This window comes from Chelmon rostratus, chromosome 8 (assembly GCF_017976325.1).
Source record: "Chelmon rostratus isolate fCheRos1 chromosome 8, fCheRos1.pri, whole genome shotgun sequence".
Taxonomy (NCBI): Eukaryota; Metazoa; Chordata; class Actinopteri; order Chaetodontiformes; family Chaetodontidae; genus Chelmon; species Chelmon rostratus.
In genome coordinates this window covers 25341138-25359603 of record NC_055665.1, presented here as the reverse complement: position 1 = coordinate 25359603, position 18466 = coordinate 25341138, and the positions used below count along the sequence as shown (strand labels likewise).

The window sequence follows — 18466 nt, the reverse complement described above, 5'->3', positions numbered from 1 at the left end:
CGCTGCCAATAGTATAGAGCCTTTTTGATATTTTCATCATGTGTTACTGTTGTTTATAATATTTACAGAATCCATCAAATGTATTTTCTCACTCAAAATAGGCCCAGAGCTTATCTCCAATAAGTGATGAGTATATGTGGGCATGTCAGGAATGTTTGAAACGAATCATTCATGTGTGTTCAGCGTTTCCTCCAGCAGTCTGAGACTCCATTCACTGTAAGTCTACACTTCCAGAAAATCTGTACAAGCTCTGCCATATTTCAGAAAGCTGAAGTTTATGTAAATGTATACAGAGCTGTTTACTGTTCCCATTTGGATAGGTAATTACACACACACACACACACACACACACACAAACACACAGAAAGAGAGAGAGAGAGAGAGAGAGAGAGAGAGAGAGAGAGAGAGAGTCCTCCCTCCCTTCCTCCCTCCTCCGGTTTCCTGTCAGAGCAGTGTGTGTGTGTGTGTGTGTGTGTGTGTGTGGATGGTTCAGCAGTGACTCTCCAGCTGCTGAGCGGAGGGGAGCGCACAGCACGGCACAGCACAGCACAACACAGCACAGCAGACACAGACACAGACCTTCCTCCACCGGCCTCTCGTCTGTTTGACCTTTAATGTGAAGGAGAAACTTCAGGCGGAGGACTCAGAAACATGGAGGCTCAGCGCTGCTCCTTTTCTTTACGGGGAGCTCTATCTGTCCTTTTCTTGACGGTGCTGCTGGAGCGCGGGGCTGCCGGTGAGTTTCGCATTTTGTAAACTTTACCAACTCTCTGTCTGTGCTCGCCTGTGAGCCCACCACTCGGCTTACTGAAGCCGGTGTCTGTATCTGAACCCGGACTCCACAGCGGTGGTGCGCAGCCTGAGGAGCGGTGCTTCCAGCACGTTACGCACGGCTCTCCAGCCAGGCGCAACAGGTGACTCATACAGCGGCAGATCCAGCTTGTTGCTCTACAGGAGCTCACTGTGCAGCCTCGTGTTTTTATAGAGTGCATTAGAAAGATATCCTCCTCTACCAGATAAACTTTCATTATGAAACTCCAGATACACGACACGACTGCCACATAAGATCCAGAAAACTGCATGGCTGCATTACATCTGGTAGAGCTGACCATCTACAGACTGAGAGTTTTCAGCGCATCAGGGCTCAATTTAGACAGATTTGCTAACAATAACTGTTAGCTGTAACAGTTATTGTAACATGATAATAATATCATATGTTGTTATGAAGTGCAACTCATTACAGACAGATAAAAGCCCCTGAACAGAAAGGTTTCCACTGTTACTTCCCCTGAAGTGAAGACGCTCAGTTTGCTGGACTCCAGCAGGGCTCAGCCTGTGTAACCTGCTGCATCCTGTGGCTCTCTCTACATGCATCATGGTTATCTCAGATTAGATTTAGGGACTTTTGGAGTGTGAGGTCTAACTAAACTGGCTATTGAGTTGCACTGTGGGAACTGTAGCATCTAGTGTTTTTGGACACATGGTGTCAGATATGTTTAACCTCTACTGGTTGGAAGAAACCTCCTTATTTGTCAGAGTTTCATACAGTATGTTCTGTTTCCACTTGTTTCAAGGAATTATTGAAGCTACACGATGTGAAATATTCAAACCCAAGACTGCATGTTTTTATGGCTGCACGGCTCCATCAAATGGAAATATTTTACATGTCTTGTGAATCATTTTATACAAATTATTATACAAATTTGGCAAACATATTTAACATATATGGTATCTTCTTGCACTTGTCCTTTACACGGGTTTGAACCATGTTAACTGCACAGTGTGAGTTTGGATTGAGTAAAGGATAGTGGAAAGGTGTTTTGGGGGTAATGTGTTCCCATGTAAGTGTTTACAGTGGCAGTCTGACTTTCCCTCCATTACACTATAATCCAATGTGTTAACAGTGACACTTTAACAGACTTGGCCACTTTCCATCTGTCATACCGTAACACCTCCCTGTCAGTAAACCACAGAAACTTCCCCGCTCTTGCTGACAGGTGGGACGATTGAGCGCAGCGCTCAAATGAAATGAAAATTCTGCCAGAGTTGCAGCGAACATGCACATCGTGTGTTCCGTCCTCCTTCCCTTCTCCCCTCTTCTTCTTCTCCCCCTCTCTATGCTGTTTGTTCCTGCCCTCCGCCCACACTGGGGCCTATTTTGAACCTGGAAATCCCACATACCAGAGGGACTGTGTGGTCCTGCTGCACTGTATGTGTCACAAATAGACATGCACACCAACACACACATGCACATGAAGACATACAAACTTCCACCCACACGCCCCCATGCTCTCCACTCATACACATGACTACACACGCACTCCCTGTTATTCTGACTTCTCCAGAGCACCTCGGCCCGGAGGAAGCTCCTCGCCGCTCTCCCAGCACCGGAGCAGCTTGACATTGTGGTTATCCAAACACCCGGGCCGGACTCTGTTGTTTTTATCTTTTCTTTCTTTGTTTTCTTTCAATTGGTGTGGATAACCATCCGCTCGGCGGGCTGTGCAGGAAGGTTCCTTCTTCCTTCCTTTCCAGGGAATTGTCACGGTGTCTGGGCAGAGGCCGCCGCCTGCTTGCACATTTCTCAATCCTTGTGCGTAACCAAGATAGTGCCGAACACGAGCGATTTGGAGAGTGCCAATCAAAAATCAATGTTGAAAGCAAAACGGCGTGTATGAATGTATTCTCCTGTTCAGTCCCTCAAAGCCCTGATTCCTGCTGTGTTTACACTGGCTTTACTGGGCTTCAGTGAGCAGAAGAGGAGAGGGGGGGGAGAGGGGGTCGCCCACTTTAACCTCGTTTAAAGTGTCCTCCTTTGATTTTTACCATATTAGTCAACTTCCCCTCATGCTCTCCCCTCTCAACACGTTTTGCTGACTCTCCGGCTAAAAAGAAGAGGGAGGGATGGAGGCAGAGGTGGCAGAGGGAGAGAGGAAACCCGAGAGAGCTCAGGGAGGAAGATGGAGACGGGAGGAATGAGAGGATTACAGCCAAGTTGGAGCGAGGTGGATTAAGAGGGAGTTGTAGAGGTGGGAGGATAACTTTCAGGAGCAGAGGGGGAGAGCTGAGCCGCCTGCTGTGGCAGTTATGTAGCCCTGCGCAGCCTCTTGCCAGTTGTCTCCCCTCATTTCAGCAACAGGACTCGACGGAAAAGAAGAAGGATTCCGCAGAGATATTTTCAATTAGTATCTGCAGAAAAGCGTCATGTGTTTTAGGGGTTTTATAGGCTTAGATCTGGAGGAACCTTAGCTACACACAGGGATCTGTCCTCATTAAACAATTACACTCTCTACATCGGGATGCCTGGAAGAACACTTTCACTCTGACACTCAACCTACTGTTTAAAGTCTTAAAGTTTAAAGAATGGCAGAGACACACACGTCTCCATCATCATGATTAATATCACACTCAGCTGGCACAGCCTGGATATCTTCACTAATTACTGCCTGTTTACTGTCAGTCGCACCTACTGTATAGCTGCTCAGCTTCAGTGTTTATATGGGAAAATACATTTTATGGTGTAATTAAATCGAAAATTAAAATATTTAGCATTCAGGGGGTCCTAGGTGTTGATAAGTTGGTCTGAATTTCTGTATTTACAACTGCCCACTTTAAACCAGTGAGAGGAGCGCAGGCATAAAACACAAAACCAGAAATCTCTCATGAAAAATCCAGAACTGCTTTAACTTGTGCACGTGCTCATGTAGGATCCCATCGTCGTTCACACTAAGAAGCTGGTGCAGAAAACTGGTTTTCAGTACCTTTAAAGTGACACTGCCTGCCTGCTGTCCAGATTTTTCCCCTTTTCCGTTTACATTTGAGCAGTTTGGAGCAGTCTTTCCTGTATATGGATGATAAACTGCAGTCAAGTTTCCTGCCTGTCCCCCCGTCCACTGTGAGCTCACATCCTCAGCGGTTTGGAAAAAGAGAGAAAGGGGAAGAGAGGAGAAGAGGGGAGGAAACAGAGAGAGGTATTTCAGCTGATGGGACGAGGTGTTTCAGGGCCGGTATGCATAGTTCTGCTTCACATAAGCTCCAGAAAAAGTTTGCTTTGGAATTTTGCTATGTCTTCTTTGTGCTTTCCACAAAATAAGCAAATTAGATATGACAGTGTTGGTGTCATATCTAACTCTGGTAGGTAGAATTGTTACCTTTGGACAGAGCCAGGCTAGCTGTTTCCCTCTGCTTCCAGTCATTATGCTAAGCTAAGACAACAGTCCCCTGTTTAACACTGACAGCAAGAAAGCAATGTGTTGAGTATTTCTTCACATGGCATAAGTATGGGTTTTTACAAGTCAGTTTCATGTCCTGTCAGGTGATAGAATTCATCAAGTAATGATAAAATAATTTTGAACATTTTTTTTAATCATGTTGCTATCAGAAAAAAACACCAACAAAGTACATACAGGATTGTTATTTGTCATTTCAAGACCCTGCTTTGTTGTTGCGTACTGGAGCTACTGGAACTGCATCTTCATCCCCATCATGTTGGCACTTATCTAGACTTTCTCTGGTGATAACAAAATGAATCACAGGCGTTTATCAAGCTTATTCATTGATCTGACAGCCAGCCAGGAGCAGGCCACAGTAGCATGATTTCCCTGCTGCAGTAACAGGAGCACAAAGAAATCTCACATTTCAATTACAGCCCCTTCAGGAGCCATCGAGAGCACGGTAATGACAGTCCACACTTTCCTCCTCCACTTTCCTGTGACGCACTGAGGTCACTTGTGTTTTCACACTATAATTCCTACACATGAACCAGCAGCAGGAAAAGTGCAGCGGTAATAAAAGGGAAAGTCAAAGCGCTTTAGCAGCTGGAACAATGATCCACATACCGCTGCAGACCTTCATGCACAGTTACCCTTTAACTTTCTAACAACGGCACAATCTGCTGGAACTTCAAAGTAAGGGGTGTGAAGCTGCAGCCTCTAACTATCTAAGATCAACAGCACTGTTAATTTATCATAAATACAGAGTAGTAAGTAAACTGGGACATTTAGGGTGGTGTTTTTCTTTTGCTTTGGTTTACCCTTTGAATCGTTTGATGCAAAATTCACATCCCTTTTGCTCAGACTCATAACACAGTCAAGTCCTAACACTAGGCATTCACTGGAATCAGCAGAGCGTGTTCGAATGATAGCTGTTTGTCATGGACGTCCACAAGGCTGCTTTTTCTTACTATCAAAAGAAATCCAAGTGAGCATCCATGGTGAGAGTGAGAGCTGCTACTCGTTAATACAGCATGGCTTAAATGGTGCAGAGTCACCAAACTGTGATCAGAATAACCCACCTCAGACTGAAAAACTGGGCTGACGTTTGACCTTCAAACTATATTTATCAGTGACATCAACAAAAGTTACAGCTCTGTTTCAAACACACGGACAAAAGACTGATATTATTCCCACTCTTAGAGATAAAGCAACAAATTTTATTTTCTAAAAATGGTGATCTCTTTAAAAGACAAGTGTGCTAAAGTCAGCACTTAAAAGGCAGGAAAGAGTTAATCTCCTACCAGCAAACTGGCCAGCATTCAAAAGCAGACGTTTAATGAGCTCTTAATGTGTAATCAGTATTGCACAACAGTATAATAAAGATTAATCAACACCATGAAAGACTTACTGAGCTCACTGGCTGCACAGAGTGTAACCCTGCCCCCGTTACTCATTCAGATTCACTGAGACTCTGCGGCACTTCGCTGCACTAAATCAGCACGTTTTATTTGCCTCTGGGGTTGTGAGTGGGTGTTGGTGCTACGCTATTTCACGCTCTCTGTCCTGCCCCAAACTTCACTCTGTGTGACGGAATGGGTCTTCAAAGTGTATTAACTGTGCTTCCTGTTGAATGAATAATCCAGGCTATGCGCACTATGATCAGGTGTCACACCAACACACACGCCCACCCACATAAACACACACCGCTAGAGTTTGACGGTGTGAGGGAGGGTAATGAGAATTCATGTGAGTCACACTTGAAGTCCTCCTCTGGTCTGGTTTCACAGTTCACCTCTGCAGACGTGCTGCCATGTCAGTTGATTTAGCGATAGCACGGGCTGCATTTCATGCAGATGCTGTGTCTATGCCTTGGATTTCAGATGCATGACAGCTGAGACGTCCTCTCTCTTTACTCTGTAATCTGTAGAGCAGTTCAAAGGTGTGTGAGTGTGTACTTTACCTGTATCTGTGGACCAGATATTTATCAGAACTGTTTGACATGGTAGTGGTAGTTACTGAGGTACAAAAGAGTTAGTTGACTCTATGGGAACTAGTAATGGAGCATAGCATTAGTTCAGGCAGAGAGCAGATTGGCATCGGCTGCTTCATTCATGCTTCACAATCACTGGCTCAGTCATTAGCTCTGCAGCTATCAGCTGTTCAGCTGATGTACAGCATGGCCATTATTTAGCAACTTGACACTTCTCATCATTACTCCGCTGATAGGTTATGCCAATGCTCCCTCCACCATCCCATAACTGGCATTTAAAGTTCACGTATGTTTGTTCAGGGGGAATTAGTTGATGCTTCCTTCCCCTCCCTGAAAGAGAAAAGCCTTTTTCATGACATCAAACAGTGCAGCCGTTAGCTATCAATGGTCAGTTCCCTAACACAGTGCTTCTGACCCACATGTTACTGAGGTAATATTTCATTTAGTGTTGCTCATGCTTGTACAGGTTCTTTAATTACTAATCCTGCACCACAGGAATTTTTCTATTACTGAGATATTTCAGTTTAAACCCCCCCTCTAGTCATAAAACATGTATCGAAGCAAACAATGAAGATGTGATATTAGGTGAAGTGTTCAGTAGAGCGTCGTATGCCAGTAAAAAAAAAACGAGTTAAACATCACCTCGCAATTCTTAAAAATACTGATGGCTAAAAATCCAGCCCTACAACAAGCTGCGAGCATCTTTTCCCATAAGGCTGAGACCATTGCCGGTTAAACGCCACCAGCTTCAGGGACTGAGGCTGGGCAAGTAATGCAAGATATAAAGGCAACTGCTACACTGACATTGTTTAGAGAGAGCTCTTTTTGAAGAAGTTCAAAAAGATAACATAAGAAAAGTGTCAGTGAGAGAAACAACTACCATGAGGATGATGTGTAGCAGTGTGCTGGTAAAATTTAATGGAGCAGGTCAGGAGCGTTTTTTTCAGAAACGCCAAATAAAGAAACACTGAGCCCCTCACTGCTGTTCATCTAGCTGATATACAGGGTTCAGAGCTGGAAGGAATTCAGTGTGCTGCTCAGTGAAGCTGAACCAGGGCAGATGCTTAAACTCAGACCTCCCAGCTGAAGTAGGGTTTCTCCAACTCTAAAACCACCCTGCTGCACCACCTGCGGACGGTGAAGTCAGCTTTATGTGAACTGCGTGTGGAGAAACCTTCTATTCCCTCACAGATTCAAAAATGTATTTTTTAAATGGCACAGTTAAGCTCTGTAACGTTCAGGCTAACGTGGCTCCTTACACAGCCTCTCCTAGGCCGGCACTCAGGGGCCTTGGAGTCAGACGGGCAGGTCTGAACAGGTCACAGAACAGAGGGAGATCAGAGAGACGCAGATGGCTCAAGTCACGCTAAAGAGAATGACAGGGATAAGATTGTACTGATTACCCCGCCAGCACAGGCAGCACACGACCCAGTGTACCGCATGTAATACCCTCCAGTCAGTCAGGGCGGTGATATCAAACGATGTAACCATATCTCAGGCCTGATTATTCCTTCACTAAGAGGCTCGGGACCGTGAATCCTGATTTCGGCTCTAACCTGTTCATCATGAAAAGAACATCCGGTAAATGAGAAACATGGTCATGTGGAGTCATGGCCTCTTCTTCGTCCGTGCCAGTCTTTATAAATAGCCCCGTTAATCATGTTTCTTCAATCATTTGTTAGATGGATTTGACATCACATTTCACAAGTTTGTCTGTTCATATTCTACTTCCAGAAAATCTACAGCATTCACAACAGATCAGAAAACACTCACATCCTGTCTTTGATGCACGCTTGAATTAAAAAAAGATGGAACCTGATTTATTGCTTCTTTCAGGAAATCCCTTTTGCGTCGCCTTTTTGAGGTCATTTTAAAGGATTCCTTGAGGTTTGGGGTTACGTACAGTATCTCAAGTGATGTGATCTAAGAAATTGCTGTAGCTCGGCACAGGCTGCCTATTGATTCAGCTGTGGTCGTCTGTGTTGATCGTTTAGTGTGGTCGTGGCCTATTTTTCTGTGGCTCGGTGGTTTTCCTTAGGATCCATGCGGCTCGTTGGAGGTGGCTGATCTGTGAACAGTGCAGCCCATGTGTTGTGCAGTATGTGGTTTACAGTAACTTTGTGCTTAACTTGGATGTTAGAGCTGGGGGCCTGAGACTTGGACTTGAATCAGACTAAAGTCACAGAAAGGAAGATTTGAAACTAAACTTAACTCAATATTTAACATTAATAGATGTAGTGTGGAAGGTGATGCTCATAGAGAAGAAAAATATCCCTGGACTATCTCGCTCATACCCTACAGAGCTTTTTAGTGAAATACTTTTCACTGGAATTGGTGGAGACCAAACCAGAGCTAAAACAACAGAGAACTCTAACTCTCTATGGCATCATGGCTGGTGAATACAGGCAACAGGGCGAGGACCCAAACACAGACAACAGCAGGCCGACAGGATGAGCACAAAAATGAGGTCTAAAGGAAGGACTGCCTTCCTGGTGTTGACCCTGAGCAAACAAATCCAGAGAGGCAGGGCAGGAGTGCATGCAGGTGATAAACAGGCAGACAGGTACCAGGAAAAAAACAGGAACAGATAAGATAAAACTGCAAACGGCTAGAACTGTAACACAGGAGGCACATTTGAAAGACTGGCAGAGGAACAATGGATCTGGGCCGGTACACTGTGTCTATGAGTGACTGATGAAGGAATGAGCCAAAGGTGGGGAAGCTCAGGTGAGGGCAGTGAGGTGATTGCAGGGCAGATGCAAGGATCTGGAGTGAAAGGAGAAAAGTCAGAGGTTGTCTGGTGGTAAAGAATAACACTCAAGGGGCCTGGGAAAGCGGAGGTGTGGCTGAAGAGGGGCAGGGAGGCAGAATGAGCAGGAATGTGCACAACTGAGGCGGACATTGTGACACACACAGACTAAAATCGTCTTCTGAAAGCACACCAGATGCTAATGATGAAGGAGGTGGTGGGAGCTAAATTGCATTTTTGTACTGCAGCGCAGAAAAAGTCACATATGCTTCCATCACTACATATTTAATATTTGATATTTGTTTTCATATTACACAATTGATTCATTAACCAATATAATTTTTCTGATTTAAGCCAGGGCAAGAATCAGAGAACTTGCACTGGAATTGCTGTGCTTTCAGTGTGAAAACGTTACTTGTCTGAAACGTGAAACCAACCTGATGGGTGCTTCTGTGTGTGTTTGACAGGTATGCCCCCTTTTTACCACATGAAACAGCTTTGTAAGTTCTGTGATGTGGAGCTTTCCTCCTGTAGTGGTACAGGGACCTGCATGTCCAACTGCACCATCACATCCATCTGTGTGGACTCCAGCGAGGTCTGTGTCGCTATCTGGTACGTACCTGCGAGCAGGAAACTGCCTTCATCAGTTTGATGGGATTAACTAGACTCTTAATGTTAAGCTCTTAATGTTTACACATTTGCCACATTCTGTCCGTCTGTCTGTCAGGAGGAAGAATGAGACGGGCTTCTCCATAGAAACTCTCTGTCACAACCCGTCCAATCCACTGTACGGCGTTATGCTGGACGACTACAACAGCTCCACCTGTGTGATGAAGGAGAAGAACACAACGAGTGGGATGGCTCACTTCTGTTCCTGCACTGACGAGGAAGAGTGCAACGATGCACTGTTTTTCTCACCCAGTGAGTACATGAAACTAACACCCTGAAATGAAGTTCAAGCTGCATATATTAATTGCAAGTATGGATCAAATGACGTGTGCAGTGTGAGAGGTGTCAGATCTAGTGATGAACCCACAGATAATCATCTCTACAGCTCCCTGCAGCACTATGGAGCGTTGTAGCATCTTTCAGCTCATTGTTTTAGTTTCGTGGCACACGGTTTTATTGCTTTGGACCAGTCTCTTCAATGGAAAAAGCTCTGATAAATGTACTGTACAGCTGGTGAACATAGAGAAGCTTTTAGCTGATAAACAGCCAAATATTTCTGTTCGGAGTTGACCAAAAATGAGCTAAAAGGGTATGAACACTGGCTGTACTGTATCATCAGGTAGCTACAAACAGGATTCCAACTGAATGCTGATGTGGACCAAGTGGACAAATCAAGCCTTGCTTTAAAGGATCAGGCACCCAAACTACTCGCATGGAACGACCAGAGCAGCAATGTGTTGCTTTGTGGTATTTTGAGGGTATTTGTTGAAAACCTTGTGCAATTTGCCCATCTCATCCTTTAAAATATGATCACCTATTTATATCTGTTCTGAACATTTGATGTGACTGTGCACAGAAAGGAAACAGACATCATGTCAGCCACACCCACTTTCAGCTCACTCATACTGAAATTTTGCCATTGTTCACACATCCAGTATAGCATATCTGGTCAACCAGCTATAAACTCAGCAGGTTGTGTGTTCAGACAACTGTGCGGTTTTTGATAAGCTGCGCAACTGTAACATTTGTTTAGCAGAGCGACGCTTATCCTCATACAGTATGTCAACTGTGAATGAGAAAGCAAGTTCTCGTCTCTGTTGTTCTTTGCCTCTCCATTTCCTCTGTGTTTAACTGGCTGTATATTACCGCTGCTTTCTTTCATTTATCAGTCAGCCATCTCTCTGTTGTTGTCTTCTCACCCCCTCCTACTTCTTTTACTTTCTCTCCGACCACAGACAAGGGCGCTCTGTGTGTATTTTGGCATGTGAAGCCGTTCACATACATTTCAGAAGTCGTGGGTGTCCCATTATGGTCGCTACTGTCTTATAGAGAGTGCATCGTCATCGCAAACAGGAAGTGAAAATGTGGCGTTTTGCATCACATGTAAACAACGTTTGGGGAATCCTCAGTGTGGTCGCGGGCCCACAGCTGTGTGCGCTCTAAACTGTGTGCTTGGCTGCTGTGCTGAGAAGAAAAATTGGGTGTATGTCTCAGCGTTCGTGCGTGTGTGTGTGTGTGTGCATGCGCGCATGCGGACGTGTGTTGTTGTATAGGCCAGCCATGCTGGAGAGCTCAGACATATGGTTTCCTGTCTGTGTTTAACTCAAATCAGAAACATCTCCAGCACATGGCGAACAGGACTCATGGACTCAGGCCTCATGGACACAGAACACCTCTGCAGTGAATGACAGTAAGGTAGACTGAGTCTGCTGCTGTGGGGCAGCTAATTCATCTCCTCCTATGCTACAGTCAAAAAGGTGGATTAGACTTTTCTTCTTCCCGCCACGCTGTTCAAACTGTGACTGTTATCTGCTCTAAGCTGCAAACAGACTATCCTTCAACTGGGGTAGCTGTTTCCTGTTACCTGAGGTTGGGTTTTGAGAATCTGTATTGTAATTCTTCAGTGCTGTGAGCTTGACAACTGACATCCCACAAAGTCAGTGGGAGTCCCAGGAGTCACCTCCAGTGTATTCAGATATCTCAAAATCTGACAAAACAATATCAAAGCTATCACGCCCCAAACTGCTGGTGGTAACTATGATTTGTCATTTTTGAACTTTTAATTTCTACAAATAGTTAAATAGACGCTAATAGTAAGTAAATATAGGCTAAACTACGTAAGTTGCCCCTTTGTTCCCTATACTGCCCTGTATTATTGCCACGTTCATTCATTTAAGATCTCTTGGTTGCTTTTCTTCCTTGTGGCAATGCCTCACAATCATGAATGCAGCCACCAAATCGTCCTCATCAAAGCACATTTCAAAGAATCTTTGTGCTACAGTTATTTGGTAAGCTTGTGTTGCCAATTGAGCACAACCTCGCTGGCATGGTTTCACCCGCAAACAGCGATTATGAGAGCAGGAACTTAGTGATAATTTAAATACGCAAGGTCGTGACTAGTACTGATAGACAGACAGAAAACATGCTGGAATTCTGACTTTGTTATGTAAAGCACAGTAAGTGAGCAGGTACTCACTGTCACCCACTCCTGTTGACTGCTGCAATGCAACTTGACATCCACCCATCACGTGCATTGTTTCTCAGCAACATCCGACATGTGCACGTCGTGAGTGGGTAAACTAACATGCCTGCATGATTACTGAAGAGGCAGAATCAGAAATCTATGAGTGAGTTTTTCAAAAGCAAGCAGACTAAACGTGATGAGCATGCCGCTGATCCAGATTCTACGTGTACCTCCGCCCTCGGCCATGAAACCTGATGGGCTTCAGTCTCAAACTGTTGCTAGTCCGACCTTGGCGCTGTGCCAAGCTGCGGCTTCCTGCCCTCCTCCCCTCGAGCCTGTGTTCAAGTGAGTGCTGCAGGGATCTCACAAAGCCTCATCAGCCAAACCACCCTGCTGTGTTGAAGACAACCAAAGAGGTACAGGGGACTGGATCTTCACAAGGAGCGAGCTCAGTTCAGTATCAGTGGTTTAGCATTTTCACAGGCTGACATTGTTTGAAACAAGAGGAAAACGTTACTGCGTGCAGTGTCGCTGCTGTGCAAACGAAGGCCTGAGCATTAATAAAAAACAGGAAGCTGCTTTTCAAAACTGGAAACATGCTTTGCTGACATCCAGGAGGACACAAGCAGCAAACATCACAGCGTGTGGATCAGTTTCAGATGTCTGTGTCACAGCAACCCAGCATCACTACACAGCTGGACACTCAGTTACAAGAGAACCAGAGGGGCAGTGGAGAGATGCTACTGAAACAGCTGACTCTCAGTTTTCTGATGGGCCAAGGTGTTGCCATAGATGGCAACGACCCCCAGTTCAGTAACCTTTGTGAGCTAAGTGATTTGAGATGTATTGGACATTGTGCAACAGGTGACAGAGCTGACCAAGCAATCCCCCAAACAAAACCATGCACCCTAGTCTTTAAAAACTAAACAAAACCCGAACCAGAAAACCTGCGAACACTGTCCAATAAACTGGACAGTGACAACTGGCACTTTAAAGTCAGTCATTGGCAGAAGGTTGCCGTGATGAATGTGGTCAGAAAGCTCAGGGTGTTCCAGCCATGTTTGAAAACTTCAGTACCTATTTCAGTGTGCGCCTTGTCCATCCAAGACATTACAGACCACTGACACAATGCTGCAGTCACTCAAACACAAGATTTTATTGTGCGGCAGAGGTCAGATGTTGTATTTGACAACTTTTTCAAGTCAGTGATTGAGGCCTTCAAGTATTTGACAGAGAGGCCCAGTTTGCCAAGGCAACAGAGAGGCTTGGGAGAGGCATTAGACTTGCTGAATAGTGAACTACGTCTCCTTTTGGTCAGAAAGACTTTGAGATAGTGGTGGACAGAGGCCTCTGGGAACAGGCGACTCCCCCATCTTCTATAGCGTACTTACACTCAAAGGATTTTGACTTTGATGTTCTGCGCGCGCAGTGGACGATGTCGTCATCAGTAAGACATCAACAATTCAAGCCAAGCCTAAAAACATCAAGACTCAGAAGCGAAGCGATGAATGCCATGGCCAAAGAACTGCAGCCAGAGGCGCACAGAGTGTTTGAAGCTGTTTTCCATGATGCCAGTCCCGACAGCTTCAGCCGACAGGTCTTTCTCAACACTTCACTGTATTAATACATACCTGCGTTTAACTACGACACAGAGAAGGCTGAACGACCTGATGTGCAGCCGTATAAACACGACGCCCTGACACAAGTGGACACGACTGCCATTGCAGAAGAATTTATCCTGCAAAATGAGCGACACAGACTAGTCTTTACATGACCTACATTTTACTGGCACTTTTGTGTCGGCTGTCTCAAGTGTGTGGATATTGACCTCCTGAGTGCTGACTCGTGATGATAATGACGAGTATGGTACCTTTATCTGTTAAAAGGCTTGATCTGTTGTGTGTGAACCTTAGTGTTGGATCAGAAAGGTTAATGCACGTTCATCATGCACCTGGTGTCTGATGTCAGACTAAAAAAGCCTGAGAACTGAAATCATGAGCACTTCATACTAAATTTTGCAAGTGATGAGCACAGCAGTTTCCTAATCCATCCTTGTGTCTGCTGGTCTGTATCTCTCACTGAAACACACACACACACACACACACACACACACACACACACACACACACACACACACACAGAGCCGTAGGGGTAAGGGTTGTGGTTCCTTCCTCCCATTGAGGACGCATGCAGCAGGAAGTCCTTGTTTGTTTATTGGACCACTGCCATGGCTTATTCCTCTACAAATGCCTCACATTGTTCTTCCCCAGCATTACATTCTTATGACGTGCCTGCGATAGTGTTTGTGCATGTGGTCTACTGCTTTAGAGCCACACTCGGCGATTCTCATGTGAGCGAGTGTGTTTGTGCATCCAAACGTGCTACAAATGTCACCGTGAGGAAGTGCACACTGTGATCCCACCGCAGCAAACAGCTGGACAGCTCAGTGGAAGCCTGGCAGACAGTAATCAGGGAGATGTGTGCCTCGTTATCACCGTCTCAATGTGGTGAGATGATGAAACTGCAGATCAGCAGATCAGAGCCGCTGTTTATCTGAGCCGCTCAAAGTCAAATGACATAACGAATGAAAGGGGCACGATGTTTTAAGCTTTCTCACTTTCTGCTTTCTGGCTTAGCTATCGTGATGTGACATGCAGTTTGGCAAAATGAAGTCTTAAGGCTACAAATCAGTATCAGTATTAAAAATGGGTGAAATGACTGTGCACTGTTAAAGGTGTTGTAGTGACAAGCACCTTATGACTAACATGTATTTTTTTGTTAGGTCTTGGGTCAGGGAAGATTTTGGTGCAGACATTGTCATTATGTGACCAATGATAAAGCACTTTAGCTTTTTGGCACAGAACCCATTAACTTTCTGGTGTAGAGACAAAATCCCTGCTTATCATGGTGTAAATCTTCCTCGGACAAATCTTCTAGCTACATCCACAATGTTGAGTTTGTTTTTTACTTTTTTCAGCGCTCCTCTAACAAACTTTCATTTGCCATATATGTTTACTATAGTTGGCTGACCTTGACCTGCCAGTGACAGTTGCAATCACATTTAGGTGACAGATTTGTGCTCACATCTACTCTGAGTGACACAATCAGATAGAAATTCTCCTTTGGGTAGAACTAATCATTCCTAAAGGTTTAATTTGGCATTTCGTTGTGGACGGTAAGAATAAAAAATATTTGTCTCAGCAAAACAAAGACAAAATTTTGATGCCTTTTCAAATCTAACCAGATTAATGTGAGCATACTACTTTTGAATCCTCTTTTTGACTTCCTGCATTCTCCCGGTCATTGTGCCAAGAACGTAAAAAGTGATCAGAAGTGATCCTTCTCGCTCTAAGAGACCTGGACCTCTGTGACATGCCATTTGTTTCTAATTAAGATCCTGTAAAGATGATTTGGAGCAGACTAACGCCGCCTCTCAGCCAGTGTCAGTTCCACATGTGTTTTGGAGCTTGTGAACTAGTTTCAGTGGGAAGGGAGGCATTGATAGTAAATACTGCCTTGTCATAGTAACATGCTATTTGTTTTAGTGCTGTATTTACGGCTGTGCTCTTGTGAAAGTTGGTTTTACATGCTTGGAGCCACGCTGTGTGAGGAATGAGATGAAGGTAGAACTAATTCATTCCTGACATGGATGCCTTTACTCGTACAGTCTGTGTTTTTGCACAGATGTCATCTGATCTCCTCCAAGTAATTTCACGGGTTATTTGGGCGTCCCTCGTAATGAAAGAAGCCTTCCTCATGACATGAAGTGGGGATTTTTGCTGTCAGGGACATGTGTGTGTGTTTCTATTTTGATAATAAAGAAGAACAACAAGAGCTAAATATAAATAAAGGAAAAAATCAATTAGAAAGACCTCCTGATACAGCTGGCAAGGAGGAAGAGGAGAAGAAGACGGATATGAAACTATATAGGAAAAAGTGGCTCTGCATGTTCCAAGATCTGTTTTTTTATTCTGGTTTTTTACAGTTCCTCCTTCACTGTGGAATCTTGGCTTATCTTCAGTGAGTACATCAGTCTTTTACTCACACAGCAAACCGCTTTATAGAAAAATGACTCAAGCAGGCCATCTATGAGATGCATAAAAAGAAAAAGAACAAGGGCAGCGTGAGGCAAAAAAAAACTGTTGGCGGGGACATGGAGATGGGGTGAGGAAGTAGATGTGGAGACAGAAACTGAGCGACAGAGAGATGTTGGAGGGAGGGGATGGCGAGCTGGAGAGATATGAACCGTGTGTCTGAAGCAGTCTGGGTTTTAAAGGCAGCGCTGTTACCATAACAAGTAAATAGTGAGTGAGAGATTCAGTTTTAGTCAGTGTCACCAGCATCCCTGTGGCTGGATTCCTCCACGCTCCCCCATAATATGATACCCCGCTGGATAAAGGGGGTTTATTTATATACATTTAGGAGGGTCAAAACTTTGCAGGGTAAGATGGTCAACAACTTGAAACTTTTTTAATATGAGGTTCATGTTGTGAAAGAGAACCCATACACAATGCAAACACAACTTAAAGGAACTTAAGAGCTTTTTGGTGCACTGTGCAGAGAGTATAACCAAAAAAAGATTATATGACAGCTCTATTAACGCTGCATTATTGGATTTTCTTGGCTGCTGGTACAGTGGAAGAACATGAAAATCTCATAAGGTCGCTATGGTGAGCATATTACCTAATTACACATCCAAAAGACATGAATAGACATAAGAGCAACAGTGAAGTTGACAATGAGTTAAAAGATGCAAAAGCACTCTGTAGAGCTGAGGGCAAGTGAAGAGTCAGGTGATTACTGTGGTCTAATTTACTTTAAGGAACATTAAATTATTATAGCAAAGAACTTTACTTTGGTTCTACAAGAAGTGGCAGATATGCACTCGCTCCCAGCTCTCACAAATAGTTTTCATATTGAATAACAGAATTTAACCTCAGGGCACCAACCGTTGACAAGGAAAAGCTGAATTAACTGAGTGTCAACCTGAAGGTTGCTGCAGAGACTGCAATACTTCATACACACACACACACATAAGCAGGTTCTTTATAAATGAAAGCTTTGTGACTATTAGCCACGCACTACACAAACACAACAACTACTAACACACACACACACACACACACACACACTGAGGGTGCCTTGTGTGTGTTGCATCTTAGTATTACCTTTCCTGTAATTACAAGCTGTGATCAATTTTCTGGGTAAACGTGTGCACTTTAAGAATTTAAACACACCATCTAAGCTGCAGTGAGGACATAATGAATCTATCATACGCAGCATTATAACATCAAATGACCTTTAGACGTATGTTTGAGGTTAAGAAAAAGCAGACATCAATTCAAAATCCCTCATTAGAGTTGAAGTACGAGCCCACACTAATGAAGCTGTTTGTCAAATTATCAGCAATGTTTGTGTCAATTACAACAGAATGGTGATGCATGCTTTATAGAAACAGTATACACTGTGTTTCTTCACATGTGGAAACAGTTGCTGTTAGCTCTGGGGTTGTTGTCCCTGCATCCAAAATCAGCATGTTGGAACAAAACTTTATACTTTCCTTTTGTGTATTTAATGATTATTTAGTTGAGTATTGAGCTCCACGTTGCAAAGGCAGTTTCTTTGTCCTTGATGAAGTCATGGAGTATTGGTCTGTGAAAGCAGGTCATAAATTAATGAAAAGGATTAAGTTCTCTCCTCTGTTGGCGCTCAGCATTCCTGCGGTCATCCTCTGTAAATCTTACAGGCCTCTTTTTTGACCCAGAGCCCATGTGGACACACCTTCAGGGAGGGTTAGTTCTTTCATCAACAAAAGGCACTAAATGTCCATCAGTATCCATGTTGATTCACGCTACATTATTGTTTGTCACTAAAGAAGATATCAATTCAGATTTAAATGCTGAGCTTTTAATTTAAGAATCCATGTAGCATGAGAAATGATTTTATTTTTCTCATAGAGTGAGTACGTGTAAAGCCTCTTTTTACTATTCACCTTTATGTAGTTCATGATTTACTTTATGAGAAATCAAAGTGCCACAAAGGGGATCGTAGAGCTGCCATAGCAGCCTCTTATCTGCACACGGCTGATCATCATAAAGCTATCAACTGCTAGACATGACATCATCCTTAACCTGTTAACTGTTATCGTCTCACTTCTACAGCTGGCTGGCGGCAGGTGTGCTGCAGGGATGGGCAACACAGTGGCAAAATCTGAATCTCACTGATCTACAGCTTTCATTTATCCGTGGAATGACCAAATCAGGGATGAAATATCACATCGGAAAGTAACCCCTGGCTCTGAGTGAAAGTTTTTGATCAAGTCAACATGAACGCTGACATTTAAAGCCTCATTAGGAGTGCTGACAAAGTGGCACAGCGAA

At 44.1% G+C, this 18466-nt stretch overlaps 1 protein-coding gene across 1 annotated transcript in view; it reads left to right on the top strand.

Moving 5' to 3' along the window:
* Positions 1–487: 487 nt before the first annotated feature.
* The window catches only part of LOC121610719 (TGF-beta receptor type-2-like), a 36476-nt gene continuing 18497 nt past the window's right edge, over positions 488–18466 (top strand). The window contains exons 1-3 of the mRNA XM_041942960.1: positions 488–736; positions 9421–9565; positions 9681–9874. Coding sequence (XP_041798894.1) covers positions 652–736; positions 9421–9565; positions 9681–9874 — 424 coding nt within the window. The 5' untranslated portion in view covers positions 488–651. The remainder of the gene's footprint in view (positions 737–9420; positions 9566–9680; positions 9875–18466) is intronic.